Source organism: Microtus ochrogaster, chromosome 22 (assembly GCF_000317375.1).
Source record: "Microtus ochrogaster isolate Prairie Vole_2 chromosome 22, MicOch1.0, whole genome shotgun sequence".
In the NCBI taxonomy this organism is placed as follows: Eukaryota; Metazoa; Chordata; class Mammalia; order Rodentia; family Cricetidae; genus Microtus; species Microtus ochrogaster.
Window position 1 is genome coordinate 31,043,014 of NC_022023.1, and position 27,918 is coordinate 31,070,931.

Below are 27,918 nucleotides of genomic sequence, written 5' to 3' on the forward strand. Positions count from 1 at the left end.
TAGCCATTCTGACCGTTATAAGATGAAATCTCAGAGTTGTTTTGATTTACATTTCTCTGCTGGCTAAGGATGTTGGGCATTTCTTTGTGTTTCTTAACCAGTTGAGATTCTTCCTGTTGAGAATTCTCTGTTTATGGCTGTATCCCATTTCTAAACTGGATTATGTGGTTTGTTGATGTCTAGTTTCTTGAGTTCTTTATATATATTTTGGAGATCAGATGTGGGGTTGGTGAAGATCTTTTCCCATTCTGTAGGCTGTCTTGAATTGTCTATCTTTAAAAAATAAGTTTTGCACGCCTTTAATCCCAGCACTTGGGAGACAGAGGCAGGCTGATCTCTGGAAGTTCGAGGCCAGCCTGGTCTACAAGAGCTAGTTCCGGGACGGGCACCAAAGGTACAGAGAAACCCTGTCTCGAAAAACAAAAAACAAACAAAAAAATAAGTTTCAGACATTGTTTGTTATTGGTTGTATGTATTCCAACACCCTGCTTAAAAATTGCATGTGCGTGTGGGTCTGCTCTGATTTCTGGTGTGTATGTTAGCTTATTTATTCTTTGGAAAATGCTTATTTATTCTTCTTTGGAAAGTCCCAGAACTCACTGCACTCTTTGCCTTAAATCACTAACATCCTTCCCACTCTTGGTTTTTATATACTGTTTCTCTTTGCCTTAGTTATTCTAGCTTTTAATTTATTTATAATTTGTAACTCACTATCAGATAATTATATTTTTATTAAAATTGGTTGATATGGCAGCAGATGCTTCAATACCCACATTTGAGAGAAGAGAGACAAGAGAATCACAAGTTTAAGGCCAGTCTGGACTATATATCAAGATCCTGCCTTAAAAAGTTAGACAGCTGATTTACATAGTATTAGCTATTGGAATCAGTACTAAAGAGTGCAAAAGTGTGTTTTTAGGGTCCAGGAATACACGGCTCCACTATACAGAAGACACTGGATTTTGGTTTTTGTTAACACTCAGAAACCTATCCCTTCCAGGCAAACTGTATTGCAAGTTATCTGTCTATAGCACCAAAAGAGTACTTTAAATACCCATTTCCTTCAATTTTTAGAATAATTTCAATTTCTGCTTTTCCTTTTTTTTTGGACTTTTAATCTGAGAATAGAAAATTGGAGGGATGTATTATAGTCACATTGCAGAAAATATGGATCAGATGCATCTGCTTTTGTTTTTGTTTGTTTGGTTTTTTTTTTTTCATTCTACTAACAGTTAGAGGAAGTTTCAGCCAGCACAATGTGCCTTTTCAGACACGTTACAGAACCACGATTCGGAAAGTACTGAGTTAAGAAAATCTTAGCAAATGTGCTGAGCTCATGTTAGAGGATCACCGACTCCGAATGCTAGGCTTACACATCACCAAACCACCAAATCAGGGCTGAATGTTCACACTGGTTCTGATGCCTGTCCCACAGATGACCAAATTTGTAATTTCCAGTTTTTGCCAAATCTGAAATTTACTCCTACATTTTTTCTTGTTGTAGTTGTTTGTTTATTGGGGGTTTTGTTTTCATTTTTATTTTTTAGTGTTATTTGCATTGAAAGGTTAAAATTTTTACAAGATCCATGGAGAGTAGATTATTTAATGATTCTTTAGCTGTGTGATGTTCTGATTTCTCTTGGTTGTTTTTGCTGGTGGCACAGATGGATAAGGGTATTCTGACTTTATTTCAGAAGATTTTAAAATATGAACAAAGACTGGGCTAGCCCATGGCTAAGCTGACAAAGAGAAGTTCCTTAAACAACAGTTTTCAAAAATGCTGTCTTGTTTCTTGACTAGAGATTACAGTCAACTGAGCTTCCCTTAGAGACGGTGTGTCCGCTGTTAATACATGCCCCTCAGCTTCTTTTATGAGTCTGCTCAAGGACCTCAAACCTTTAGTTTTTACTTAATTCATATTGACAAACTGTTGCCATTAGTTCTTCATCTGTAAAGACATTGTAGGTGAAGAGAAGCAAAGCGGTATTGATGGGGTTGCAATCCATGTCTTCTTTAAGACTTAATCTTACCTTGAACTCAAGAAGAAATCACCCTTCCTCCCTCCCTTTGCCGTTCTCTCTCCTAGGAATCCTTGCAGACCCTTCACCTGCGTTTCTAGGCTGGACCTCACACCCACCTGGTTCCTGAGTTCTAAAGAGCCAGCTCAGAGCATGCATAGAGCCTGTGCCAAAGGACAGCTTGAGTTTGAGCTGATGTGGAAACGCTCCCCCTTTAGAGCTCCTGACCTACATCCCACCACAGAAGCCAGGGGCTTTCAAAAATTCTTTACCTTACGTCCCTGGAAAAAATATTTATCTGTCTGAATCCTTGGGAGTTACTCTTAAGACTCTAGCAAACATGTTTAAATATGCTCAATGGTGAGAATACTTAATTTTAAAAAAGACAAAGAAAGGGAAAGAAAGAAAAATCTATATTGATTGGCAATATAATACACCTGTTACTTGAAATCAGTTAAACCATGTAATTCCCAGGAGTAAACACAGAGTTCTCTTTCTTATTGATTGGTTTATTGAGATATTCATGGACTATATAATTCACCCATTTAAAGTCTAAAATATAGTGATGTTTTATGCAGTTGTAGGCCTCTGCAGCCTTAAGCACAACCAACTTTAAACTTTTAAGGCCCCTGAAAAGAAACCATGTAGCGCTTACCACTTATTTTTCCAACTCTTCCTTCTGTAAGCCCAGACAGCAGTCACTAGCCCACTTCCCATTTCTCTGTGTGGGCCTATTCTATGGATTATGAGTGAATAGAGTCCTAGGTTGATTGTGGTAGTTTAAAGTTTTTTAAGGTTCACTCATGGTATGGTGTGTGTGTGTGTGTGTGTGTGTGTGTGTTTGTGTGTGTGCTCATGTGCGTATGATAACATGACCCCTTTTCCCCCTGTGGTACCCCTAATGCTTTATCTAACATGTCTCCTTCCCAACTTAATGTCTCTATTATTTTTCATCCCCTACTAAGTCCAAAGAGTGCTGTCAGGATGTGTGCAGGCATGAAGCCACCCACTGGAGCATGGGAAACTTACCAATGGCCACATCCTCAAGAAAGAATGATTCTATTCAACTGCTATAATCTGTCAATAGCTCCTTAGTAAAGAATATGACCCAGAGATGACCCGCCCCCTTTTCCTGGCATTTCAACCGCCATTGCCTTGTATAGGTCTTTTGTAGGATCACAGTCTGTGAGCTTATTAAGATGATAGCCATGCACATCGTGCCCAAAACACATCCCTTCCCAGCACTCCTCCCACCCTCCGGCTTTGACATTCTCTCTCCCTCCTCTTATTTGAAGCTCCTGAGCTCTGTTGGTGGTAGGATTAATACAGGTGTTTCATTTAGGGATGAGCTCTTAAGTCTCTTATTTCAACACTTAGACCAGCGTTGATTGTTCCTCATTTTAAACAGAAGTTTCTCTGACCACAGTTGAGAAGAGGCCAAGTCTAGGGGTACAACCCTAAGAAAATGAGCAGGCAGGATTTACCCAGTTCTGAGTGTGCTGCTATTCCACTAGTGGGTTGACCTTTCCCTGCAAGCCAGTACTGTAACACGCAGGGTCCAGTGCTGGCTGAGATCAATGAGCGTGTGTTTTCCAGCCAACCCAGCTCCCTCTGACGCTATGAACACTAGCCATCACAGAAGATGTGCAATGGGCTTGAGATTGATTTCTCAGTGTTCCCTGCCCTCAGTCATAGGAGTCACCATGTAGTTATGGTGGGGAATGAAGGGCAATGAGTCGTTTGGAAGATCTCTTGGGTCTCCCTGACCAATGACTTGTAAAGGGGTATCCCATACCTTGCTGTGATTTTAATTTAATAATGCATAGACATGCTTTCTTTCTATTATCCCAAGGACTGCACCTGTGTATTTTGAAGGGGAATTGCTAGCTTGTGTGACGTTCTAACCTTTGGAGGAGTATTCAGAGTGCTCACTAAAGTGATGCAGTCATTTTACTTGGCTACCAGCAGAAACTATGGAGTCTAATTTCACACCGTCCCTGGCCACTCTGTTGTTTTGACTGGAATCTTCCTAGTAGGAATGAGGTGATGTCTCACTGTGTGTTTGACTTGCATTCTTCTAGTGAGAAATCTAGCAAAGAATCTCTTCACATAACAGGTGGCCATGTGTCTGTTTTCTTTAGAGAAAAATCTATTCTAAGCTTTCCCCTATCTCTTAGCTTGGTTATTTTTCTGGGGTATTTTTGACGAGGAGTAAGCATTCTTTATATGCTCTAGATAACAGGTTTCTTTTTAAAAAAAATCAGATATATGCCTTGGAAATATTTATTTCTACCCTTTGGCTTATCTTTTAAGTTTCTTGATTGTAATCATTTTCAGCATAATAGTCTTTCCCTTTAATGGATGGTAATGGATCACATTTTCTTCTTTTGCTAGCTGTATTATTGTCCTGATTGTATACAGCAGGAGATAGAGGACCTGTGAGATTGGGCAATCCTTACAGACGGGAACAATCCAGATCAACTACGATGCTGCATCATCTGAGCACCTGTTCTCTGGGGCAGCATTGCATGAACCAAAGGGCATTGCAAGGGCCCTCAGCCTACCCGGGGTGTCTTTTCAGCTTGAATTCTCTTTTCCCTTTCTCTCTTTTCTACTCCATGCTTCCTTTCCTCTCTTTTCTAGACTTTTTTTCAGCATATATTGAAATGACTAGTATTGAGAGAAGCACAATCATCACAGAATCCCCTTTTTATTATGTCGTTGCTGTGTGCCTGAGGTTGGCCTTGAGCTTCCACGTTGGTGCTGGGATTGCAGACATGTGCATGGTACCTGAAGTGTACTATTTTTAATACGGGTCTGTCTTGCAAAGTCAACGGTGAATTAGAAGTGGCTAAGACAGCGTGATAAGGGACCCAAGAGTAACACTGGTGCTTTTTCAGGAAGACAGTGAGGTGAGCGCTTCGGATGCTGCCTGGAAAAGGAAAGGGCACATATGTGTCGATCCACTTCGCATCAGCTCCAGAAATAGCATCTTGTTACTTCCCAGATACATTGGAATGGCTGTGATCAGTCTACAAAGCTAGCTTGACAGTCTGTATGCACATCTTCCAAACTGTTGATGCCTAGAGAGGGATGTAAACCTCGGAGGACTGGAGGTCCAGAGCCTGGTGTTGGCACAGCACTCAACGCATCTAGGGAGAAAGGGTTGAGATCAGCATCTTTGCTGGATACTTTTGCCAAGCAAGCCCTGGCTTGGAACAGTAAGCTGTTCAGGGACTGCACCTCTGCCTGTTGACTCAGCATCTTCTGGGGACTTGTCTCTATCTGCATTGGCACAAATGCACCAAACCCGGTCTGCGTTTCTATTGTCGCTTTGGAACTTCCAGTGCCGTCATGAAGGATACTCACATCTTTTCACTTTTATTAGCCGTTGGCTATGATTTCAGGGGAAATTTCCCATATATTTCCAATAGCAGGTGTTGTGACGTTCAATGTTGCCAACATCAGGACATAGTCTGGCAGAGTCACATGAGGACTTACACACTCTGTAACATGCATGTGGATTGACAGAAAGCCTACTTAGGAAAATAGCTCTTTTCTCTGACTTTTTTTTTTTAAGTTTACTGGCATTCAAGAAACTTATTCCTGGCCTCTCTGGCTTCGTGAGTACTCTTTATCTTATAAACGTTTCTTCCCTTCATCCAAATAAATTTACTCATCTATGAGTATTTGATGTCATTGTGTGGGAAACCCAAAAATCACTAAATTCTATGTATGTGTATGCCTGGTGTAACATGTTCACCTGTGTTGCTCCGGGTGCTTTGGACTAGCCCAGGCTGCCTCTGTGGGCATCTTCTGGTATGCGTCAGGGGTTCTTGGAGATTGCTCTCTCTTCCTGCTTGTGCTGTGCTCACTTCTTACACCTCAGGGTAGGGTCTAGAGCAGGTGATAAATACTCACATAGTGTTTCACTTTTTCAAAACAGAATGTACATACTAAACAGATATATTAGAAAAATTGTATATTTTCTTAATTCTAAACTCTTTGTCTTGGCAAATTTACAGAAATCCATGTATTTCTGAAACTAGATTGATGTCTTCACAGGCGTTTCTGATGATCTTGTAGAATTTGCTTTTGTCATTCTCTCTCTATTTCTAGCACTGCCCAAGGACAAATTTCCCACACAATTTTGGTGGTTCTTCACTTCCTATGTATTGGTCTTAGATTGTATTGGAATGGGTTTTCTAAAGTTAGCCTCTAGAAAATACTAAGAAATTTTACTGGGAAAATGGAAGTTTGAAAAGTATGGTAAATTTAATTGTATTTTAAATTTAAATTGAACATGCTCACTCTGGTGACATAAAGGCTGGCAATGAGGTATGTCCAGTGAAACGGGTGGCCGGTATATCTGGCACCTCAGTCACAACATCCTACAGTTGTTGGATAGAAAGAACAGAGCGACTGTGTTGCTAGGGGACAATTCATTGCTGTTACCCGCTGGGACTTAGGAGTGCTCGTTCCTGTGGCGTAACATAACCTATAGTGACTGACAGCAAGATTATTCCACCACAGTGAAGAAACAAGAAAACCAAACTATAACTAGCAAGGTCTAATCACAAACCAAGAGTCAGTGTGGAAATTGCTTCCCTAAGATCTTGAAGCTGCCACGTGATCTCAAAATAAGATGCACCGAGACTGTTGAACACTTTGCATATTCAACTCCAATGCAGAGTCTAGAGGATGCGCGAAATGTTGCTCTTCACACATTGGTGTGTGGATGCACCCGACTGTGGTGTGGGAAGCAGGCTTTTATTCAGTGTTCTTCACAGGCATCCTGAGGAACGTACGGCTGCCAGCACAGATCTAACTTCAGTGAATATCGGTCATTAGATTTTAACAGGAAGAACAAGAAGTCAGAAGGTGACCACTGACCTTTGTAGAGTGCACACAGTAAGGATTCAAGCAAATGGAGTGGGTCAAGACCTTCCAGTATGACTAGGGAAAGGCATTTTCTAAAGACAGTGGATTTGAATCTACAGCCAGGAAGTAATGGGGAAATATTTAGGCAATGAAAATATCCTTGACTGGACACTAGCATGCTTATGCAGAGGCATGGTAGAAGTTGAAGCAGGTTAGTTGTGGGAACGTGAAGAAACCTTCGTTCCCATGTATTTTAATCCATTTGGCAACAGAAGAGAATTTTGAGTATAGGATTATGCTTCTGAAACATGGGGGTGGGACCGAGGGTCTGGCCTTCATGGGAATCCTCAATGGCACAGCGTGGAAACACTCCCCAGTTACGTGGCGTGGACTGTACGTCTATACCGACTTCTTTTGTATGAGTTTCAGTCCCCTGATGGCATTTGAAAAATGGAACAAAATTCAGGGTAGCACTTCACCTTGTGTCAGCCTCTGAAATACTTGCCAACCCCCTCCCAATAGGTTAGTCGGTGACTATGTTATGAACTAAGACTCAAGCAAGGTTGAGAAATTATAAGAAATCGGGTGTGGGATGGCTCAGCCGTTAAAGGCTAGGCTCACAACCATAAATATAAAGAAATCGGGTGTGGTGGAATATCCTTGTAATCCTAGTTTCTGGGGTGGCTGAGAAAGTGAGAATCACAAGTTCAAAGCTAGCGTTAGCAACCTACAGAGACACTGACTCCATGTAGAAAAACATCTTTGGAGCCAGGGCTGGAAGTAAAACTCAGCACGGGGTACTTCCCAGAAGTCCTAAGCCCCTGCATCCATCCCACAGCAGTCACGAGGGAAAAATAAATAAACATATAATTACACACACAAAAAGGTAAGTGTCTCCAAGTCTGCATTCAAATCCACTCGAGGTTTTAAAACATATTACTGGGGAAATACTCACCTACCATCCAAGTGAGGATTTGTGCAGACAGCTCGAAAATGAAGACGTGAAGCAGAAAGCTGAGCTAAGAAGACAGGTATAAGACAGGAAGATTAACCATAGAGAGCAAGGCAACACATTAGACATATCCAGCTAACGAAATTACGGTTGGGAACGTAGCTCAGTGGTAGACCTCTTCCCTAGAAAATGATTATGGGGATTGTTAAAAGTGAAGAAGCACCATCAGGGCCATGCTCGCAACGGGAGGTAGGAGCTGAAGAAAGTGTTGATGGGGACAATGTACGTGGGCCCCTTTTACAAAGTAAGCTAGTAGCTGTCAGAAGAAGCCCCATGCACCAGCCCGGCAGCACTACGGAATCAGGCTAACACAAGAGCACCGCACGAAGTCGTCCTTGAGAAGATAATTTATAGCTTCTTCAGAAGTGGAAATCACCTAACTATTTACAGTCGAGAATGGCTATTTATAAACCAGTTTTCATGTATATGTATTTGGTGGGAAACTGGGAAGAATCCAAATTGTGTTTGCACATATTGTGCATCATCGATGGCAGTGTTGATGTTCTGTTGACAACTTGATATGTGCATTTGATCAGACCTCTCAAAGCAAACTGCACAGATAGATACCCTAGAAACAACGGAGGAAGTTCCATGCAGCTAGTCTTTAAATGCCAAGTTTAGTAAATGGTTTGTTACTTTTCGTGTAATTCAGTCTGGAAGTGTGGGTAGCAGTAAAGGAGGCAGTCATGGGCTAAAACAAGACTTCTTCACATAAAATAATAGCCGTATGAGTGAGTGGTCCTGCTGCAGAAGACATGCATGCAACGACAAACAGACAGGAGCCTGGGGCCAAGTGTGGAAAAGACAGCACAGGTTGTGGGAACATAGAAACCTGCCAGTCTTGAAGTGAAAGTATAGGAAAGTCACGGTCACCTGAAACTTAGGTTGTAAGCTACAGCCTTTAAAACTGAGGTTTTCAACAGCAAAAGTTTCTTAAATATGCAGTGAACGAGATTAACTCAAGGTCAACGGTTTAATGAATCTGTGGTGGGCTTGTTGTTGTTGTTGGAGGGTTGTTTTGTTTGTTTTTCTCAGTGCTTGGATGGGCTGCATTCCACCTCTTCATTATGGCCTTGGTTCTGCACACACACATGACTTTGCACTGTGTGTGCTGTCGATACCACACAGTGCCAACTGAATGCTGCCTAGAACACTCGGGCTCACACGCAGGACCGTGCATGTTAGGAACTGCAGTGTTTGAGTTGCACATACTAAGTTTTCCAGTGTTTTAGAAACAATGGTTTAATTATGCAAAACAAAATATTTTCATCTTGTAGCGTTATTCCTCAGATGTAAGTGTCAGACTAATATATCTTTGGCTTGTATTCTGCTTGAATGTTCGGATTTTAAAATTCCTGCTTGAGTTTCATAAAAGTCATTGAGTTTCGGGTGGAATTCTTAACTTTCGGATATGGCCTTAAACATGTTCCTGATATTTTGTACATATTTATGGAAGTGCCATTCAGAACATGGAGGATCAGACATTGCTGAACTCTGAAAGCATTCAAGATGCCCTTTGCCTTGCAGCATCAATAGTCAGCCAGAATTCTGTTCTTTATGTAACAATTAATTAGTAGGTGCATTCATCTCACTGATGGGTGAGCATGCTTTTTCTTCAATAAACAATAAAATTACTCACATCAAAGATTTCTTTTCAACTGGACTTCTTAGTGATTCCTGAGAAGTAAACATTGACCATGCACTTGTATATGCAAAAGCATGAGACCGTTTCTCAGTTAAGAGAGGTGGTGTGGCAAAGTCTAAGATGCTCTGGTCAGGCTCTCTCGGGTGGAGACGCCTGTCCATCAACAGACTGGGGGAGGGATCAAGAAGTAGGTGTTAGAATGTGCCTTTGGCCTTCTCCTTTGCCAGCTTCCTTCCAACCCAGGAAACATGGAGCCTGGACAGCTGGAGCAGTCAGAGCTGGTGATTTGGTGTTGAAGGAGGGAGAAATAGGTTACACTTGCCTATTCTGAGATAAACAATGCAGAAAAGGGCAGACCAATGCCATGTTAATGTGGTCTCCCAAGGCTCTGCTTTTGCACCGCTGGTGACTGTGGTGATTGGAGCCCAGGATGCAAATCCCAGGGTGATTAGTGGAGTTTGCATTCTAGAAGGTGCTCCTCTAGGGCTCCCCTTCGTGCTATTGCTGGTCCAGCAGGCACCATAGTGTGCAGCACAGTTCTCCCCGAGACTCCATTTGCTTCTCCACCCCTCCAGCTCTATGTGTGACTGAACTAGCCTTGATCCTGTAGTCCGGAGCCTGTGGCTCCAATCCTCTGGATGGGCAGACGGCAGGACTTGTATCAGCTGTCTGGCCTGGTATAGTCTTGTACCAAAGTTTCTTTCACTTCAAAGGATAAAAAGTAAAGAGTCATCAGTGAAAACCCAAGCAGCCTATCCATTGTTATTCTGTACTCCAATCTTAAAACCTCCCAGGAATGGCTCTCAGCTGAGCCTTTGCCTTAGAGCCACGTCCTCGCTGTTTTTTATCTTCAAACTGATAGACGCTCCTTCTCCCCTCCTTTGTAAATATCACTGCAAACTGCAAGGTAGTGTGGGCAACTTCCCAGTTCCTAGAGTGTTTGGGCGCATGCCATTGACCTCTGGAAGCAGAAGTGGAACCGGACCGCCTGCTGTGGCTCCTCACTGTGCCCTTGTGTTTGCTGTAGGTGCCTACCCTCGACTCTCATTGAGTTTTCGGTTGAAGAGAAACATTGGTTACTTCATTCTTCAGACGTATATGCCCTCCATCCTGATCACCATCCTCTCGTGGGTGTCCTTCTGGATCAATTACGATGCGTCCGCTGCTCGAGTTGCCCTTGGTATGTGCTGCTGTTAAGTCCTCTCTAAAGGGTGAAGTGACCACCTCGTTATGGTGGTAAGGGAAGGGGAAGGACAGAGTGCAACCACAGTCTGTGCGTATCCTGGCACCAGCTCCCCCCACCAAGCCACATTTTGTCTGCAAACAGTAATTTCACGCTTGAGTCCCTTGATGTGTTAATTTAATTATAAGGCTTAAATGTGAATTTCCATGCCTATGAAAGGGAAAATATGTTGTCAGAATATTTGCATCGTAGAACTGTTTTTGACACTTGATTTTAAAGTAAGGAGTAATATTTCCTGGTCAAGAGGATGCCACCAACAGAAAAATTTGATTAATTTGAGCTTTCTTCTCTTTCAAGTCATGGGGAAAATCGTCAGATATTATAGCACATAATTGAAATTACACAATGTAATGAGCATTAAAATAAGCAACTAATTATGAGTAATTTCCCAAGAATCCTAGTGAAGTTTGCTGCCCATTGGTTATTTAATAATAAGATTGTTAATTGATATGCAACATATAGGTTCTGACATTGTTTTTTCAGGATTTTCTTATTAAAGGAAAGCTTATATTTTTAGGAACACTACTCTCTGCTCAGCTGATTATTATGAAACTTTATGAACAAAGTTATTGCATAAACATATCAGTAGTAGAGGTGATGAACCATGCCCAGACCAGCTTTTCTCTGGGTTCAAACAGTTTCTGAGGAGGAAACTCACAATGGAGCTCTCACAGGGAAATCCACAGGGAAAGAACTAGCAACACGTTTGCTGGTAAAGCCTTTAACCAGGAGGTGCAGTCCAGGCCTCCAGGCCTCCCTCTCTTTTTCTGCTGTTTTCCAGCCTCAGCCTTCTTATTTTCTAACACAGCGTGCATGTGTGCATGCCTGCGCTAGATCTGCAACCGTGTAACTTGCACACGTGTGTCTCCTGGGCTAGACATCTTCTGAAGTTTCCTGCAGCTGTCCCGTGTAGAAAAGAACACGCTGGAAAGATTCAAGTACCCAAGGGCTAAGAACTCCGTACTAAATTGTTAAGTATCTCTTAAGGGAAAGACTTTTTAAATCTTACATTTCTGTGCAGAGGTTGTCTGCAGATTTTACTTCTTTGTATTTTTAATATCGTTAGATGCCTCTTTTCTAGACCAGTTGATTTTTTTTCTTTGCATCTGCTAAATGAAGAGACTGAATTTGTAGGGACAGATCCAGGTGTTGTTAGTTTATACAGTTTGAAGATCTCTCTTTATGAGAAAAAAATGTAAACAGATGAAAAATCTTTGGGAATCCCCCACCCCCAAGCCTGGGAAAGGCTCATCTACCCTGAAATGTCATGAGCTTCATAGCAACTCTGCTGCTGGACAGTTGTTACAGCAATGAGAAAGAGCCACAGAGATAACAATCATCTGGCGTGGCAAGGATGAAGCATCCAGCAGATGTGACCCTCTGCGCGCTGCCTGCTCCCACAGACTATGTACCTGCTTGCCTGTAAAAATATCACCACTATGAGAAACAAGTCGTCTATCAGAAGTGGACGGCAGCGATCCAGTTTCATCATGGTGAAGGAACTCGCTTCCACATTTTCTGGGTGTCTTGCTGATCCAAACTCAAATCTGCTAGCATGGTGTGCTATGCAGGCTTTGCCTCTGGAGGGCTATGGAGTCAAGCAAGCATTAGAGTCTTAAGCGGCAGGTACCAGGGCTATACCAGAAGGGTGTTTACAGACACCTAGTGAACCTCATTCCCAGAGGACCACAGACGGCTGCGATCCTAGAGTCAGTGGGGGCTTTCCAAGAAAGAACCGAACAGGTCATTGGCCACCCTCAGAGAGGATTCTGTATTTGGGGGGGGGGGTGCTGCTAGCTTTCAAAAGACACTTACTGTGACACTTGCCCTACCATTTGATTTCTTGAGTGGTTGCCATCTTCTCCACTCGTTCACACAACCAATGTGCTGCCATTCACCATGGGAGGCCACCAAGGGGACACCCTTCTACCATTGCTGAGCAGACAGCTGCTGGCGATCGCCTCCTGGGCGTGGGAAAACAGGAGTGGTGAACGTGACAAATTTTTGGAAGAACGGTGAGAAAGTCTAATTTTGTAGCTCTTGCGTGGCGTTTTTCAGATTTATCCATAAACTGTAATTATCCCATTGCCACATTCAAATTTTTAAAAGTCCCCAGGTGCACATGAATGCAATGTTCAAGGAAGTCTTAAAATATTCTGACATCTGAGATTTCCAAACATCTCACAAGCAACCGCGGTTTGCAATTATGCGTAAAAATAGTCTCTCGTTTCTCCATTGTTCTGTGCTGTTAGCAGTCTCCTAGGGTCAGAGGAGGGTGCCGAAGAAGCCCTTACCTTATTTCTCTGCTCCTTTCCCCTTATGAGAGGCTGCGTTCTATAGCCCCAGGCCAGGTCTGGGAACCACAAGGTGATCAGGCATGCCTCTGAGCCCCTGTGGGCACCCAGAGGGCTGCAAGCTGAGAGAGTAAACATCAACCCTCCCCACAGTCCTGGTTCTACTGCAGACACCACTGCAGACACCACGCCAGTGCTATCTCATGGCTTCAGCCACACAAGTGGTATTGTGTGTGTGTGTGCGTGTGTGTACTTTAGCATGCACGTGTGTGTGTGTTTGTTTGAGTGTGCACGTGTGTGTGTATGTGAGAGAGAGAGACAGAGAGAGAGAGAACAAAAAAAAATTACTGCCAGTCTCTTCCCTCTGAGCGCCTTCTTAGGGGAGTAACCCTTACATGAGAAGGGAGGGCAAGTGTTATAGCCCACACGCAGGAATGTGGCTTGCACTAGTGGAAAAGGCTGGCCCTTCGAGCTGGGCCATCAAGCATCTTCCTTTTGTAAAATAACAGGTCCCAAGGCAGGTTCCAAGCTTGTTCTTGCTGTGGCATATTCAGAGGCTGGTGACGCACTCACACACAGCTTCCCTGTGCTCCACGAGACCTAGTCATGTCTCTACTCAGCATGCCCTCTGGTCACTGTGGCCTCCACTCTCTTCGTTTGTATTCTCTGTCCAGAAGGAGCTATGTCTCCTGCTCTGGGAGGATACACAATGTGATGCTTATTTGGCCTTAAGGACTGCAGCCGGCTCCCGCATACAGGCAGGAATCCTCAACACTGAGCTTTGTAAACAGCTCAGAGACTCCAGACAGGAGCAGAATTCTCCCTCGTCCCTCTGAGCTAACCTTCCCACCCAGCCTGTGGGTACTCTTTTCCACTTCAGAGCAAGGGATCCAGAGTGAACCTGTTCTGTGCACTTGGCTCTATTGGCCCTTCGTCTTTGAACTTAGAACTGGGTTTTCCCCTAATCAAAAACGACCTCTCACCCTCTGCTTCCAGAAAGGCCTGGAATAGGAGAGGCAGTCACTCTTAGCTTTCCTGGTGACCAGGTCCCTGTGGCCACAAGCCACTGTTAGTCTCCCAGTGTATTGTAGTCAGGCACTCAGTTCCTATGCTACATTCTGGGACTGCCTACATTTGTTCTAAACCTCGAGGGAGAACATTCTTTCGAGATGACCCAGACATCTTGCCTCCTGCTCTGGCCAGACACCCTTCACTGTGTTTGAGGAGTGGCTGGGTGAGGCCACTGCAGGCTTGCTTCCCAAGTGGAAATGTCTGCTTGCTGCTCCAAGGTGTGATGTGGTTGCCACAAGACACATGGCTTGTTCCGGTGACATTCCATCCAAATTCTTAGAAGGCATTGCAGTAGAAGGGAGGCTGGGATCTGGGATGACGTACTCATACTGTATTTGTTTCCTAGGGATCACCACTGTGCTCACCATGACAACCATCAACACTCACCTTCGGGAGACTCTGCCCAAAATCCCCTACGTCAAAGCCATCGACATGTACCTGATGGGCTGTTTCGTCTTTGTATTCCTGGCCCTTCTGGAGTACGCCTTCGTCAACTACATTTTCTTTGGAAGAGGTCCCCAAAGGCAGAAGAAGCTCGCAGAGAAGACTGCCAAGGCCAAGAATGACCGTTCCAAGAGTGAAAGCAACCGGGTAGGCTCTCTACAGCTTGGGCATTCCAGCCCCGCAGTTTCTAACCTTCCAGCTCATCCCCTCGGAGCTGGGCAGGGAGCCCTACCCAGCATACTGTGAAAGGCTCCTAGGGCAAGCCTTCAGGGTTCCTATCAAACTAACATTGGAGCAGGCGCCGAGGAGGCCAGCTTCCCTTCCCACCTTCCTTAAAAAGAACAGAATCAGAAATGACCAGTACTCTAGAATGCAGGGCTCTTGTCTGACATGGAAAATACCATTTTTTTTTCAAAAGAGCTCAATATTCCTCCAATTATAAAATTACCAGTTCACTCATGCAGCTTGCCCCCATGGTAAGCAGTGTAGCAGGCAGTCACCTCCCTGGTCCATCCTTCCTGCTGGTCACAGTCCCACGAGGAGAACATTAAACATGAATGCCCCAGGCAGCGAAGGCTCAGGAGGTTAGCAGAGCTGCTGGCTGTGGTCTCTGTACAGCACAGATTCCCACCCAGCGGAGAATCAGAGCCCAGCACAGGAGTGCTCACCTGCAGGTCCCAAAGGGACTAGACATTGAATACATTTACTCATAAAAGCGTTATGTTAGTATAATGAGATTACAATGAAATGTTACAGTTTCTTAAAATGTACCCTTTTATGTCTTCATCTCCTCAAATCCTCAATAATACATTTCTACTGTTATGCCCAAATCTGCAAAGTTCCTGCAAAATCCAACAAGGAGACCAAGTCCTGTACGTAAAAGCAAAGAGCCTTTATTTTATGCAAGTTTGCAAACTCAATCAATCTGCACATACAACGTATTGGAATAAATGGAGAGCCCTGAGCTCAGTTAGAGTTGGATTTTTATAGTGGTAAAGGTGGGGTTGAGGGCTTTCTGAGGTTCAGTACCCCTGATTGGCTGACATTTGTCTAGGGGTGTCCAGGTGAGTGTGTGCTGGCAGGTAATCCTGTCTACAGCAGTTGGCACTGTAGGCATTTCCTTTGGATGGTCTGTTCTTGGGTGGTGGTCAGGTGACCTCAGCTTGTGGTCCTTCCTGTAACCAGGTATTGCTTCAAGGTAAACTACTGAGACTCAGGCCTCTTGTTAAACTTATCAGTGGCTGAGTCCTACTCTGGCAGGTGATAATGTTTGGAAATAAAGAACTTCCTTTAGGTGACCTGCCCATATTTAGCTTATCATGGCTGGCCCCACACCTACCAGGTTAAATATGGACTTACTCCTTCGTTCCTTTTTTTTTTTTTTTTTGCTGTGCTGTTTAATTCAGGTTTTAAAATCTACGTGTTTTTCAAGCCCTTGGAGGTTTCCTTTCCTTCTTCTGTGCACCTGTGCCAGCATGGATCCCCAATGCTGCCTGACAAGGGATGGCAAAAGTGTAGGACCGGATGGAGTCCTGCAAGCATGTGGAAACGGCCCCTTCCTGTCTGTAAAACAGATGCCATTGGTCTCTGAATAGAACTAGGTTTTCCACAGACAAAATTATCTTCAATATCTTCCTTGAGAATCTACTCTGTTCCAGACTGTTAGGTTTCTATGGAGATCATGCTGTACTATGAATACACAAGATGTCTTGGCCTTGGTGTTTCCAAGGAAACGGGAATTAATCATGCCATGTTATCTCCGTGGCCGAGTGCATGGACAACTGCACACATGATCAGAGTTCTTTCCACTTCCTTCTGTGTTTGACAATTGCCACTTTCTTTCCTTTTCGCTAAACGGGACTGTTTAAAGCCTTCAAAGCATCATTGTTCGGAAACCTTGGGAGTATGAAGTACAAAATTTAAAGGAAACACTCAAGCCAGTAGCATTTGTGGGTAAAATGATCAGAATGTATAAAGAATATGAATTAGAAGCAGAGGAAATTCTAATTGACTTAGGAATCCATTTTCAGGTTTTTTTCCCCCATAAATGTTTTTTTTTTTCTGAGCTGTTTCAGTGAGGCCTCTATATATTCATAGTTTTCTGAATACACTGCTCTCATTTCATTCTTAGCTTTGAAAGCTAGCACATAAACACCAGGGATTCTCATTTTGGACATCTATTTGATGCTTTCACAGTTCCGAATTAAACATATTCCTCCCTCTCTTAAGGGTTTGCTGATATTTCTAAGTAGGCATAGGACACCCCCCCCCCGCCCCAGTTTGCAGGATGCAGAGTATGAGAAACACAAGAGCCATAGACTTCATTCCAGACAGAAAAGGCTGGGCCTGAGGGGTCCATCCAAACAGTCTCTTTTAAGTTTTCAGTGACGACGCTTGACTCTGCTTATCAGTGTGACCAGCCACAGCCAGTAGTTTTCCCTAACAGGGACCCTGCTTCTTACTGTCCTTCCTAAGCAAAGGGCCTTCCCCATGGCTCTGTCATGGGCCGAGTGCCCTGGAGGCATTTCAGGCCACCAGCTGCCAACAACTGCTGGCAAACTCTTACTGACCCGGCTGCCAAACTGTAAGCAAGCTTTCCGTAGACTTAGTGGTCAAACAATATCATAACTTCACATGTAATACATACATGTTCCAAATGTTTCTTTCTTCTTCTGGTTTCTCCGTTTGGTACAGTGTAAACCTCTTCACTTTAATTTGTCTACGCATACTGCCTGTTTGTTCCAGGCCTGCTACTACACCCGAGAGCAAGCCTTTGGTAATAACACACACATTGCATTTGTACATCCTGTGGTATCTGAGGATTGACCCATTGGCACGGTCTTTTTAAGTCATGACACGACACAGCCACAAGTGTATGTGGGGGGGGGGTACCAGCAATTGAATTGAACCTATGCCCCATTTGCCAGGCAAAGCAATAATTCATGTCAAGAATCAGATTCACAGACTCAATATTATTCTTAGTGAGCAGGAAGAGCTGGTGCCACCCTCAAATGGCAAATCTTGTCTTGTTCTTCTAAAACCAGAAATTTTCACTTGACTGCAATCTGGAAGGCAAGTGAAGAATTGCCTGAGTGTCAACCTAGTGACATAGCCCAGGAACGAGAAACTCTTATGTGATATTTTTTGGATGAGATGTTTTCAATGTTTTTAATTTTGGAAAGCTGCACCTGTCCAGGTTCACAGCAGAAAAAAAAAAGCTACCTTGAAATTATTGGATGTAATTATAGTCAGTGTGAGCTGGACCCTTCAAAATAACAAGAATTCACGCAGCAATTTAAAAATTACAAGCCACCTGTCTTTCTGAAAAGAGCACGTCAGCCTTAAAGCTCCACAGCCACTCATTTCTCTTTTGAGACTTACATTCTAGAGGTAAGGACAAGAGGAAGTGGTCACCTTCTCTTTTAGGAATGTTGATTTTAAAAATGAGATGTCTAAAGGTTAAGAAATTTTAATACTCTTTAAACATATCAGACAAGAATGTCGGCAATTTTCTGCATGTTGGTTTACGTTTAAACCAAACCCATGTAACAATAACTCCGTAAGTAAAGCAGCCAAGCTGTTTTAAGCTGAGATATAATTTAATATATGATTGCATTCTTTTGCATACCATAATTAGTATTATTTTTGATAATGCTGCCATTGTAGGGTTTCAACCTCTCTGGAATAGAGTTGTGAAAAATTAAGACTGTTTCTTGAGTCCCATCTCAGGAGACTCCTCAGGCAGCTACAGGCTTGTCTTCAACATTCAGAGGGCCCAAGAGAACTTCACCGACTGGTCAAGTTTTATTCTTTAATTTGCAAACGACTAACAGGTTCCTAAGGAAGCGTGGTCTCTCTCAGGCTAGGCTTTCTTCACTGAAGTTCAGAGAAACAGCCCTCCACCTTCATCCAATCACTTCCCAAACACATGACGGTGGCCACAGGGGTCGAGAGAAGACAGGACACTGACTCACAGATGTGTCCCTAGCTAGCAAGACCTCAACCTTCTCTCTCATATCTTCTGTCCCCTGTGTGGATTCTGACCTGTCACAAATGCCACCTCTGCTTTGCCTCAGCTCTTGATTGACGTCTTCTCTTTCTTCAACCCGCAAATCAAATGTCCCTCTCCATAGAATCATCTTCATTTTTCTCTGTCAGTGAAAAATGCTTCCGTCATTCCATGCCCCAAACGCTGTTGTTTGCTCACCGTCCGGCACATTCTCTGTCTGTGTGCTATGGCAGATCGCGTAAATGATTTCTTCTAACAGTTTCTTGCTTCTGCTAGAACACACACACCTGATTCCACTCTGGCAGATGCTCATGTCAGGTGGCATTTATCTGCTCCTACTGGCCTGGGAGGATCAGCCCCACCACATACCTGTTCACTTGGATTCCTTCAATTCGGATAAAAAAAATAAAAAATAAAAAGGAACTTTTCCGAATCGTGTTTTGATAACTAGAAATGAGTTCAAAATTCTTTCGTGAAATGTATTTGTTGATTGTTGGAAGTTCCCACCTAGGAGGCTGCTTGGGAGAAGGCATCCCTGTTTTCCTCTTCATGGTCCATAGCCTGGCCTGCACAACCCAGATGGGAAGCAAGTGTGTACTTATATTTTCGTGAATGACCCCAAATAATGCAGGCCCCTGGTGTACGTCTCTAGTGAGGCACAGAGGTGGCTCACAACCCTTTATCTCTGTTTTCTTCTCTAAAAATAGCCAGGGAAGAGGAATATGTTTCCATAGCTACTAACATTTCCAGTGTACTTTCTACCTTGGAGGAAAATTGCTAAGCTTTCTGAAATGCTCAGTAATGTAGCAAGTGATTTGTCACTATGGAGAAGAGTAAGTTTTCTGAGTACTTTAAAAAGTCAGTGCCTCCCCTTTGGGATATCCTGTGCCTCAAGTTCGGGGACAAAGTAGTTTACCATGTGAGTGCATCTCTTAAAATGTTGAGCATAGAAAAAGAAGTAAACCAATTTCATGTGGATCTCACTTAATATAAGTACACGGTGAGTGTACTGTCTTCGTGATTTAAAGCCAGGTACCGGGTAGAACGATGGCTATCTTCCCTGGAGTCAAATGAAGTGATGGAATAAACTAAATGACAGCTCTAACCTGGCCGAGTCCCTTCTCAGTCCCCCTCTAAGTCAAGACGCCTTGTGAGCCTCCCTCCTTTCCTGACCCGCACAAATCCTTTATGCCATAGAACACTCTGGGCTACACCAGAGAGAGGCAGCACTAGTGAGCCAGGACCCAACCTGCACGCTTGCTTTTGACTATCCTGTGTGCTGAGACCTGTTCAGCCACAGGCTCCTTCCTGCCCCAGGAGAGGGAGTTCAAGCTGCCCCTTTTAGGTAGAGCGAGTGGGTGTGGCCGAGGTTCTCTCACAGCTGAGCCTTGCCCCTGCCATGCTGCCAGTGGGCATGAGGAGCAGAGCCCTTCACACTGTCCTCCTCATTTCAGCCACTCCATAATTCCTCTGGGACTTTAGCTGCTTCATTCTGCTGGAGCCACCATCAGCTCAGTCTGGAAAATCCCAGAACAGTCTCTCTGGCTTTGAAGGCAGTAAACAGCCTTTGTCCGTGAGAAGGTTTTATTATCTATCATTCCAAGAGAAGATTGGGGGGACAAAAAAAATGAGGGACAATGCAAAGCCCAAACAGAACCAACTTTCTCAGTTCGGTGAGATCAACACATGAGTATCATTAACTCTGCGTGCATCTGAGTCTTCAAGTCTGGATGGAGTCAGAGAGAGGAACTGTCTCTCTCCTCCTCCTCCATTCAAACGTCCAAGAAGAAAGGCCAGTGTCATGGCCCACACCTGTAATTTGAGCATGTAGGAGACTAAGGTCAAAGGATTGCCATAAGATTAAGGCTATCCTGTGCTCCAGAGTGAGTTCTTGGTTAGCCTAGGCTAGACTGAGAGCCTGCTTTGAAAAAACAGACAAAATACCAACACAAATCAGAACTGCCAAGATACAGAACCAAGCTGCTGGTTCTGCTGCAGGCACCCGAGCCACCCAAAGACCAAAAAGAGACTCCGGGCTCTGTCCAGGAGCAGAAAGAGAGCATCCATCTACACTGTTAGCATTTTTTCCAGACTGCTATTGGTCATAGACTCCCTTGTCACATGTCAATTTCAGCTTCTATTCCTGACCCTGCAAGCATGTACTTCAGAATCCTCAGTTTTCATCGTGGGCATTTAGAGACTACTTTTCACATTGCATTTTTCAAGCATAGGGTTGCAGTTTCTTAGCAAGACCTACTGAAACCCTTACAGGCCCAGTCTCTTATTTACCTCCCATTTATCACCAAGTATCCTCTATTGTTATGATTAATTAGACAGTGGAAAAATGATAATGACAGAGTAAAAGCACCAAGAACTCCACCCACCGATAGGCATACTGCGCGTGGCTTCATCATCTTGAGAACCTGAGTTAATTCAGCTAGTTTATCTTACACAGAACTCTGTACTTTGGATCTTTGCTTATGATGTGTTTCATACTTTGGCCTAAAAATAGTCTCTCTCCTTTTTTTTTTCTCCTGTGTTATTTCGCATATTAGGCAAATGCGCACATCAGGTTTCCCCTCATCCTATAGCACTATTGAGAGTTGCTATGGCAGATTCCCATCAATTTAACCAGGGTAAAGCAGTACTCATTTCTATCAGGCACCTTTTAGGTAAAAAGTACTAAAAGAGTAGGACTAAGGTGGGGGTAGCCCCCCTCTCGAGGCTAAAACCAAAGTGACCGAGTTAAGAGTGCACAGTCCTCCCATCAAATGTAAAGTGAGTCCTCCTTAGGCTGCGCATTCATCTCCTGACTTCTGCGTCTAGCAGGAAACCTTCTCTACTGTGCTTAGAAAAGAATACGTGAGGATATCGGGTGCAACCAGCAATTCAAGATGAACTGTCTTGAGGGTTGTACCCCTGAGCTCATCTCCAGAGTCCCCTCGGAACACGCTCACAAGCTCTGGCAAATGAGAATTGATCTAGCCAGGGCACAGCTAATACTGTTAATGCTGAGAGGTATTCTCAAACAGGATTGTGAGCAACTCCATGCCAAGAGCCTGAGTGGCCTTTCCAGCTGCAGCCCTTCCTTCACGAGCCTTGGCCGCTTTGCCGTTGATAGCTGTGACTCTGTGCTCTTTCCCCCACTCAGTGCTTCACGTGGCTGCCCATCTCTCCCTGGGTAGGAGTCGGGACCACTCTCTGCCCACCTTTCCGCCTCATTCAGCTTAACACTTCTAATGATAGTAAGGGATGCCTTCTATAAAACAAGGAAGACAAAAATTAACACATCAGTCAGATTCTGCAGGACCACTAGTGGCTCAAGGGAAAATCCACCACCCAGAAATCTAGCCCTAAAACAAAGGGTAGGCTAGCCAGTGACAAGGGAAGAAAAGGGGACACAGCTGTATCACACAGCCCTCCAGGGAAAAGGAAGGCCGGGGATGGGAGAACATACAAGAACCGAGTGCTCAGGGAAGCAGGCCAGGCCAGTTACAGTCTGATCCCAGGAGGAATTCCACCAGGGAACCTCACCCCGCCCCCAGCCACTAGTTCCCCAAGCCACAGAAAGGCTGCTGAAAATTCTTTAGCAGCCTAAAAAAGCAAGCGTTCTCCTGGCACTGTCACCAAAGGTCTAAAGCTGTATTAGCAAGGATGAAACTTGATGATTTCAAAGTCAGACTTTACTGTGGAAAGAGATTTGCTACTTTAAATGTGGCCCTGGCAAAAGAAGATGACTGCCAAGGCCACAAAGAGGCAGGGACCTACACCTGTATCTACCCCAGCAGTCACCAGAAGCACCGTCGGGACCGTCCCTGGGCTTCTCCATGGTAATCTGGCAATTTAAATCTTCAGCGACTGGGCTAGCAGGCTAGCAAGTGCTGGGGGAAAGTCAGCATCTTTAGCAGATGCTGGACCTGGTTCCAAGGACAGCCTTCCAAAGAGAGCAAGCTAACGTCCTAAGAATGACCCTGTGTCTACTAGAAGCCACAGCGGGTACCAAATGTCACATGTACTCGGCCATCTCTAAAAGGAGCTTAAGTTACCAGTAGGGCAGTAAGAGGTTAACCACAGAGCATAGGAATAAAAGGGAGTAATCCTACCAAGGCACGCCTAGGAAAGCTATGTGCATGAGGGCTCTGTTGTCGCCTCTCCTGTGCCATGCTCACCTCCATCCGGGACTGTGAGGTCTCATGAGCCAACCATTGGGAAGAGAGGTTGAGCGGCACAGGTATTGTGGCATTGCCATTAGATCGGATGGTACCTGCTGAAGAGCAGCCGAGGAAGGAAGGGCTCCACCATTTCCACCCTGCCCAATTTGTAACAAAGAGTTACTAGCACAGAGGTAAAATCCTAGTAAGGGTTGGTGCTTTGGTTTTCTCCTCAGTAGGGATTCTGATGTATAACATGGAATATCAGTTTGCTAAAGCGCCATTTCTCTTCTTTGGTGGCCTCTGTATGAACCTTCAAGCACGGGAAATGCCATCTGTCAGCTGCAGTTTATGTTCTAAAATGGTATTTTCCTATAAAATGCAGCAAAGGGTTGACAGCTGGACACCTTCTCATAAATGACATTGGATGATTCTGTAACATCACTCTGTCCTGGGCTTGTATATAAAAGTAAACGAATGGGCATGCCAGCTCCTAAGGGTGTCTCTTTTCTTCACTTAGGTGGATGCTCATGGGAACATCCTATTAACATCGCTGGAGGTTCACAACGAAATGAATGAGGTCGCAGGCGGCGTCGGAGACACCAGGAATTCAGCAATATCCTTTGACAACTCAGGAATCCAGTATAGGAAACAGAGCATGCCCAGGGAAGGGCACGGGCGGTACATGGGAGACAGAAGCATCCCGCACAAGAAGACCCACCTACGGAGGAGGTCTTCACAGCTCAAGATCAAAATCCCCGATCTCACCGATGTGAATGCCATAGACAGATGGTCCCGGATCGTGTTTCCCTTCACCTTTTCCCTTTTCAACTTAGTTTACTGGCTGTACTATGTTAACTGAGTGACTGTACTTGATTTTTCAAAGACTCCATTTAACACTGAGTGAAATATTACCCTGCCTGTCAAGTTTTTATACCAGTACACACACACCTACACACACCCACACACACACAATTGTATATATATGTGAACTTTCTCAGCATATATATAAAAGACACGTGTATATGAGGATGTATGTGTATATGTTTATATACGCAGGTGTGACTATCTGCGTATGTAAGACAAATACGCACACATGCCATACATTTTGCAACTATGGACCATTTAACACAGGATGCATATTAAAGAAAGTCATAGCTTTTTTTTTCTTTTTCTAATTGAAAGGGACAAGTATCTAAATATTATGCCTCAAGAATGAGGGTGCGAAACACAGTCACCCCAAAGTGTGTCTTTTATTATCCTATGTTCGATATTTTCTCTGAAAAACCAGGAAGGAATTTCTTAGCTAATCTTTGGGAACTCCCACAGCGCAAGTTGTGCGCCTCATATCCTCTCTTTCGGTTTGCAGCCAAGGCTTGTTGGCTTCTGTGTGACGGGCTGGTTTCATCAGGTTTGCTTCTCTGTATCGGGGTTAGCAGACGAGGCGAGTCTCTGGCAGCTCTCTTACCTGATCCTCACCGGTAGGTAGCTCCCATGCTCGAGTCTGAGAGTCCATCTCTTGCAACCTCACCAGGAGTAAGCGGTGTCCCATTGTGAGTACTCCACCGTCCCGTACATGAGGGGGGATTTCTGTTAACGCGAAGTGGGTCCAGCTTAACTGTCTTTTGGGAACACAATGGCACGTTTTGATAATGAGATCCAGTCACGAAAGTGTGCTCTCCATCTTGTCCAGATCTCTAGGTCCTCTGTAGAACTGGAAGCATAGGCGTCTCAGGTTCTTTGTTACTCTGAGGTAAAACCATCTAGAGTGATTCCCCCTTGCAGTTACGTTACCGTTCTTATAACATCGTATGTTAATATGAATATATTTGCATAATATGCATACATATGTATATTACCAGGATTTTGTTTCCTCTGCTTGCTACCATGGCAGCATGCGACGTCATACTTTTCATTCTGTGATAGGACTACTTTCTGTTATCTAGAGATTAAGATTGAACCTAAAAATGTTTCTATTGTTCACTTTTGGAAACTCAAGAAACATCCTCACAGCCTTTATTTCTGTACTGACATTGTCTCATAAGCACATCCAGCTCCTCCTAGACTGACTAGGATTCTGCAGGAACACGACCAGTACACACCGCGATCACACAACGACCCACGACCGTTCCCGAGGCAAGGAGGGCAACCTGACACAAACACAGTCTCTTTTGGTTCCTTCTCACCCACAGCCTCATCAGTATTTGGACTTTTTAAAGCTCGTAGAAACAAGACAAGGTGCACCGGTTTCATAGACGCAACCTTAACTTACTATTCAGATGAGCTCTTTCTAAAGACAAAGATGATATATTTTTTGTAAACTCTTTCTATCACGGGCATCCACAAACTGACTGCAGTCGTGTGAGCAGGTGTCACAGCGAAGCACTGGGAAGACAGGATAAAAAAGCAAAACCTGCAGTGAAGAACTGCTAAATTAATAACCCCCACACCCCACGCATGTGTCACCCTCACGTCTGGCACCACCGTTTACCACACAGGCAGCACCACCACCCTCCCCAAGATGTGTGCCGTGTGGACTGCCTCCATGAACTGACACACTTGAGTTTTCGGTGGCCATAGCAATCCTTAATATGTGGGAGTCTGACTTTTCCAAACCCAAGCTTAGATCAAAGCTAATCCACGGAATCTTATGTTAGGGACAGTGACTGAATTTGATGCCCTTATCCGCCTCCATTCTTGACTACTCAGTCTTCTTTCAATCACTGCTCCTTGGCTGTCTTTTCTCCCTGGAGATGAGCCTGCGAATTTGGGCTTTTCTCTGGAAATCTTCTTTTTCATGGGTAACAGTAGGAGGAGACAAAGAGTTAAACAGTTTCGAAAAAAAAAAAAAATTCTGTAAGTGGCCTTATCGTTGTAACATATTAAAGAAAAGCAAATGTTTGCGAGACCTTATCCCTTTCAATACTTCAGGTATCTCTCTGTGTACCCTGTCACTCGAGGTGTGAGCCACATGTCGAAGAGGGACCCCCCAAAGGCCAGCCATGTGGCAGAAGGGGTCAGCCACTGAGAGTTTATCATACTAAGAACTGTGATTTTTTTTTTTCTGGGAGAAAAGTGACTCAAAATTTTTTGATGCATAGTTGAGATACCCACATATCAGAGACAGAAACTCCACGGGGCTCAGAAGAACCGCAACACGCTCCCTGGGAATCTCTGGTTACAAATTTGCATGGTGTAGTCATAACAGCTTTTGAGCTTTTTATATGCCTTTGGCACCAAGACTGGGATCCACAAATTTATAGACACTGCAATGAAGTTACCATAGTAGCTAGACTCTAAGTAGTGTTTGTAATTACACACACACACACACACACACACACACACACACACACACGTATTCTGTAAAAAAAAAAAAACAACAACTCATTTTTAAGATCCTTGGGTCTGTGTTTGCTTTACTCCATTTCAGAAGAAAAGCATTTTCGTCCTAATAAGTTATTTTATGGCTTCTCTATTTTTCAAAGCTGCGAGAAGCGTTGAGGTGAGAACTCTGGCTGTTCTAGCAGAAGAGTGGGATCTGATCCCTGTTCCAGTAAGGTAGCCTCTCTTCACGTTCTAGTAGCTGTCTGATCCAGTGGGCGAGCACATGCCAGGATTCCACCAGGACCTGTGATGGAGGTGGCTGTTACCCATGCCCAGAGTTCTTAAGAATAGAAAACTTCATTTCCCATCAACTCAACAAACACTAATTTTCTCAGTAGTACTGTCTTTCTAAGATGAGATGCTTCGCCAAGGGCTCGCCGTGTTGACACCTTGATGATAGCCCCTTATTTGGCCATTTTCAGATGTGTCTATGACAACCCAAGAGCCCTCCTCCATCAGTCCCAGCCAAGAAAGGCTGACCAGAGTGGAATCATCTTTAAAACAAAAGTCACTCCTGATTACCAACCCCAGAACTGTCGAGAGGTTGTGATGCCAATGCCATAATCCATTCAATGCCCCTGAATCTCAGAAGAACTAGAAAGCATGTCATAATAATATTCCCACGAGGCTTTAAGCGACATGTCCATCTGCAGTATTGTGCGTTTGGATGCCAACATGGGGACATCTTCAGCTGTTCCCACCAAAATCTCCTCTCTTGTTTTGAAACATGGAGTTGACAGTGTCATCAATGAGATGATCTCGAAGGATACCGGCACGTGGCAGTTGTAGGTGTTTGCCCCTTGTGAACACATTCTGAAAAGATGTGTTCAATTTTGAACCTCCTTGCTTAAAAGCATAAACCTACTATAATTTATATTTTAACCCTCCACCTGAAACTGAGTTCATATTTCTGGCCATTTTCTGTATGCCAACTGAACCACTGGTAAAATATTTGATTACTCTTGGAACGAGCACTGGCTCTCCCGTCAGTGCGAACTTTCCAGCAGAGTAACGTCGTCTCTGGGGGCGAAGACCTGCCCTGGTGGAGTGGATTTCCCAGGACACTGGCGAGCGTGCCTTGGCCTGATTACCTCTTCTCCTGCGTTGAAAGGTGCCGTGTTTTCCTGAATGACTAAACCCCTCACCTTGGGACAGTGACCTCCCAGAGTGGCTCACACACATGTCCCACTTGGTGGTACCTCTCCTAGTGATGGCCCACACATGTCATTCATGACTCCTTTTTCTACTTCCCAAGTCAGTAGATGTGTTCAAGGTAAGTACAGGATTGTTCTGGTAGGAATAAGCGGTTGCTGTCCTGATTGATATCCATGTCGATTTCATTTCATTGTAAAGATAAACTTAAACCCGATTTTGCTTAAGCACATTGATGTAATTTTTTCGTATTATTTGACGTGAAAAAAAACAGCAAAATTGAGTGACAGATACAATATGAAACTTGTTGAATGAATTCAAATTTATTAAAAAAGGACTAACTGACAAACGTGAGGTCTGTTTTTTTTTTTTTTTCTCTTCCCTAACTCTCTGCTGTTGAATGGTGTGGTGTTATTTCAATCCAACCTTGTTTAATTGCATATGTCCACCTGGGTTATGTGAAAATAAAAAGATTTTACAGCCCCAAACTGACTGCCTAAGATAATGGTAGAACTGTTTCTTTGAAAACAAAATATCACAATTTATGTGGGTTTTTTTATGTGAGGATCAAAGTTTGGTATGGGAGGTCCTTCTGTCTATGTGTTGCTTTTATT

The 27,918-nt window shown here is 44.0% G+C and overlaps 1 protein-coding gene across 2 annotated transcripts in view; it reads left to right on the plus strand.

Moving 5' to 3' along the window:
• Nucleotides 1–27,649, plus strand: part of Gabrb3 (gamma-aminobutyric acid type A receptor beta3 subunit) — a 240,930-nt gene extending 213,281 nt beyond the window's left edge. For both annotated transcript variants that reach the window (XM_005357820.3, XM_005357819.3), the window contains exons 7-9: nt 10,584–10,736; nt 14,511–14,755; nt 23,289–27,649. In XM_005357820.3, coding sequence (XP_005357877.1) covers nt 10,584–10,736; nt 14,511–14,755; nt 23,289–23,630 — 740 coding nt within the window. In that variant the 3' untranslated portion in view covers nt 23,631–27,649. The remainder of the gene's footprint in view (nt 1–10,583; nt 10,737–14,510; nt 14,756–23,288) is intronic.
• The last annotated feature ends 269 nt before the right edge of the window (nt 27,650–27,918 follow it).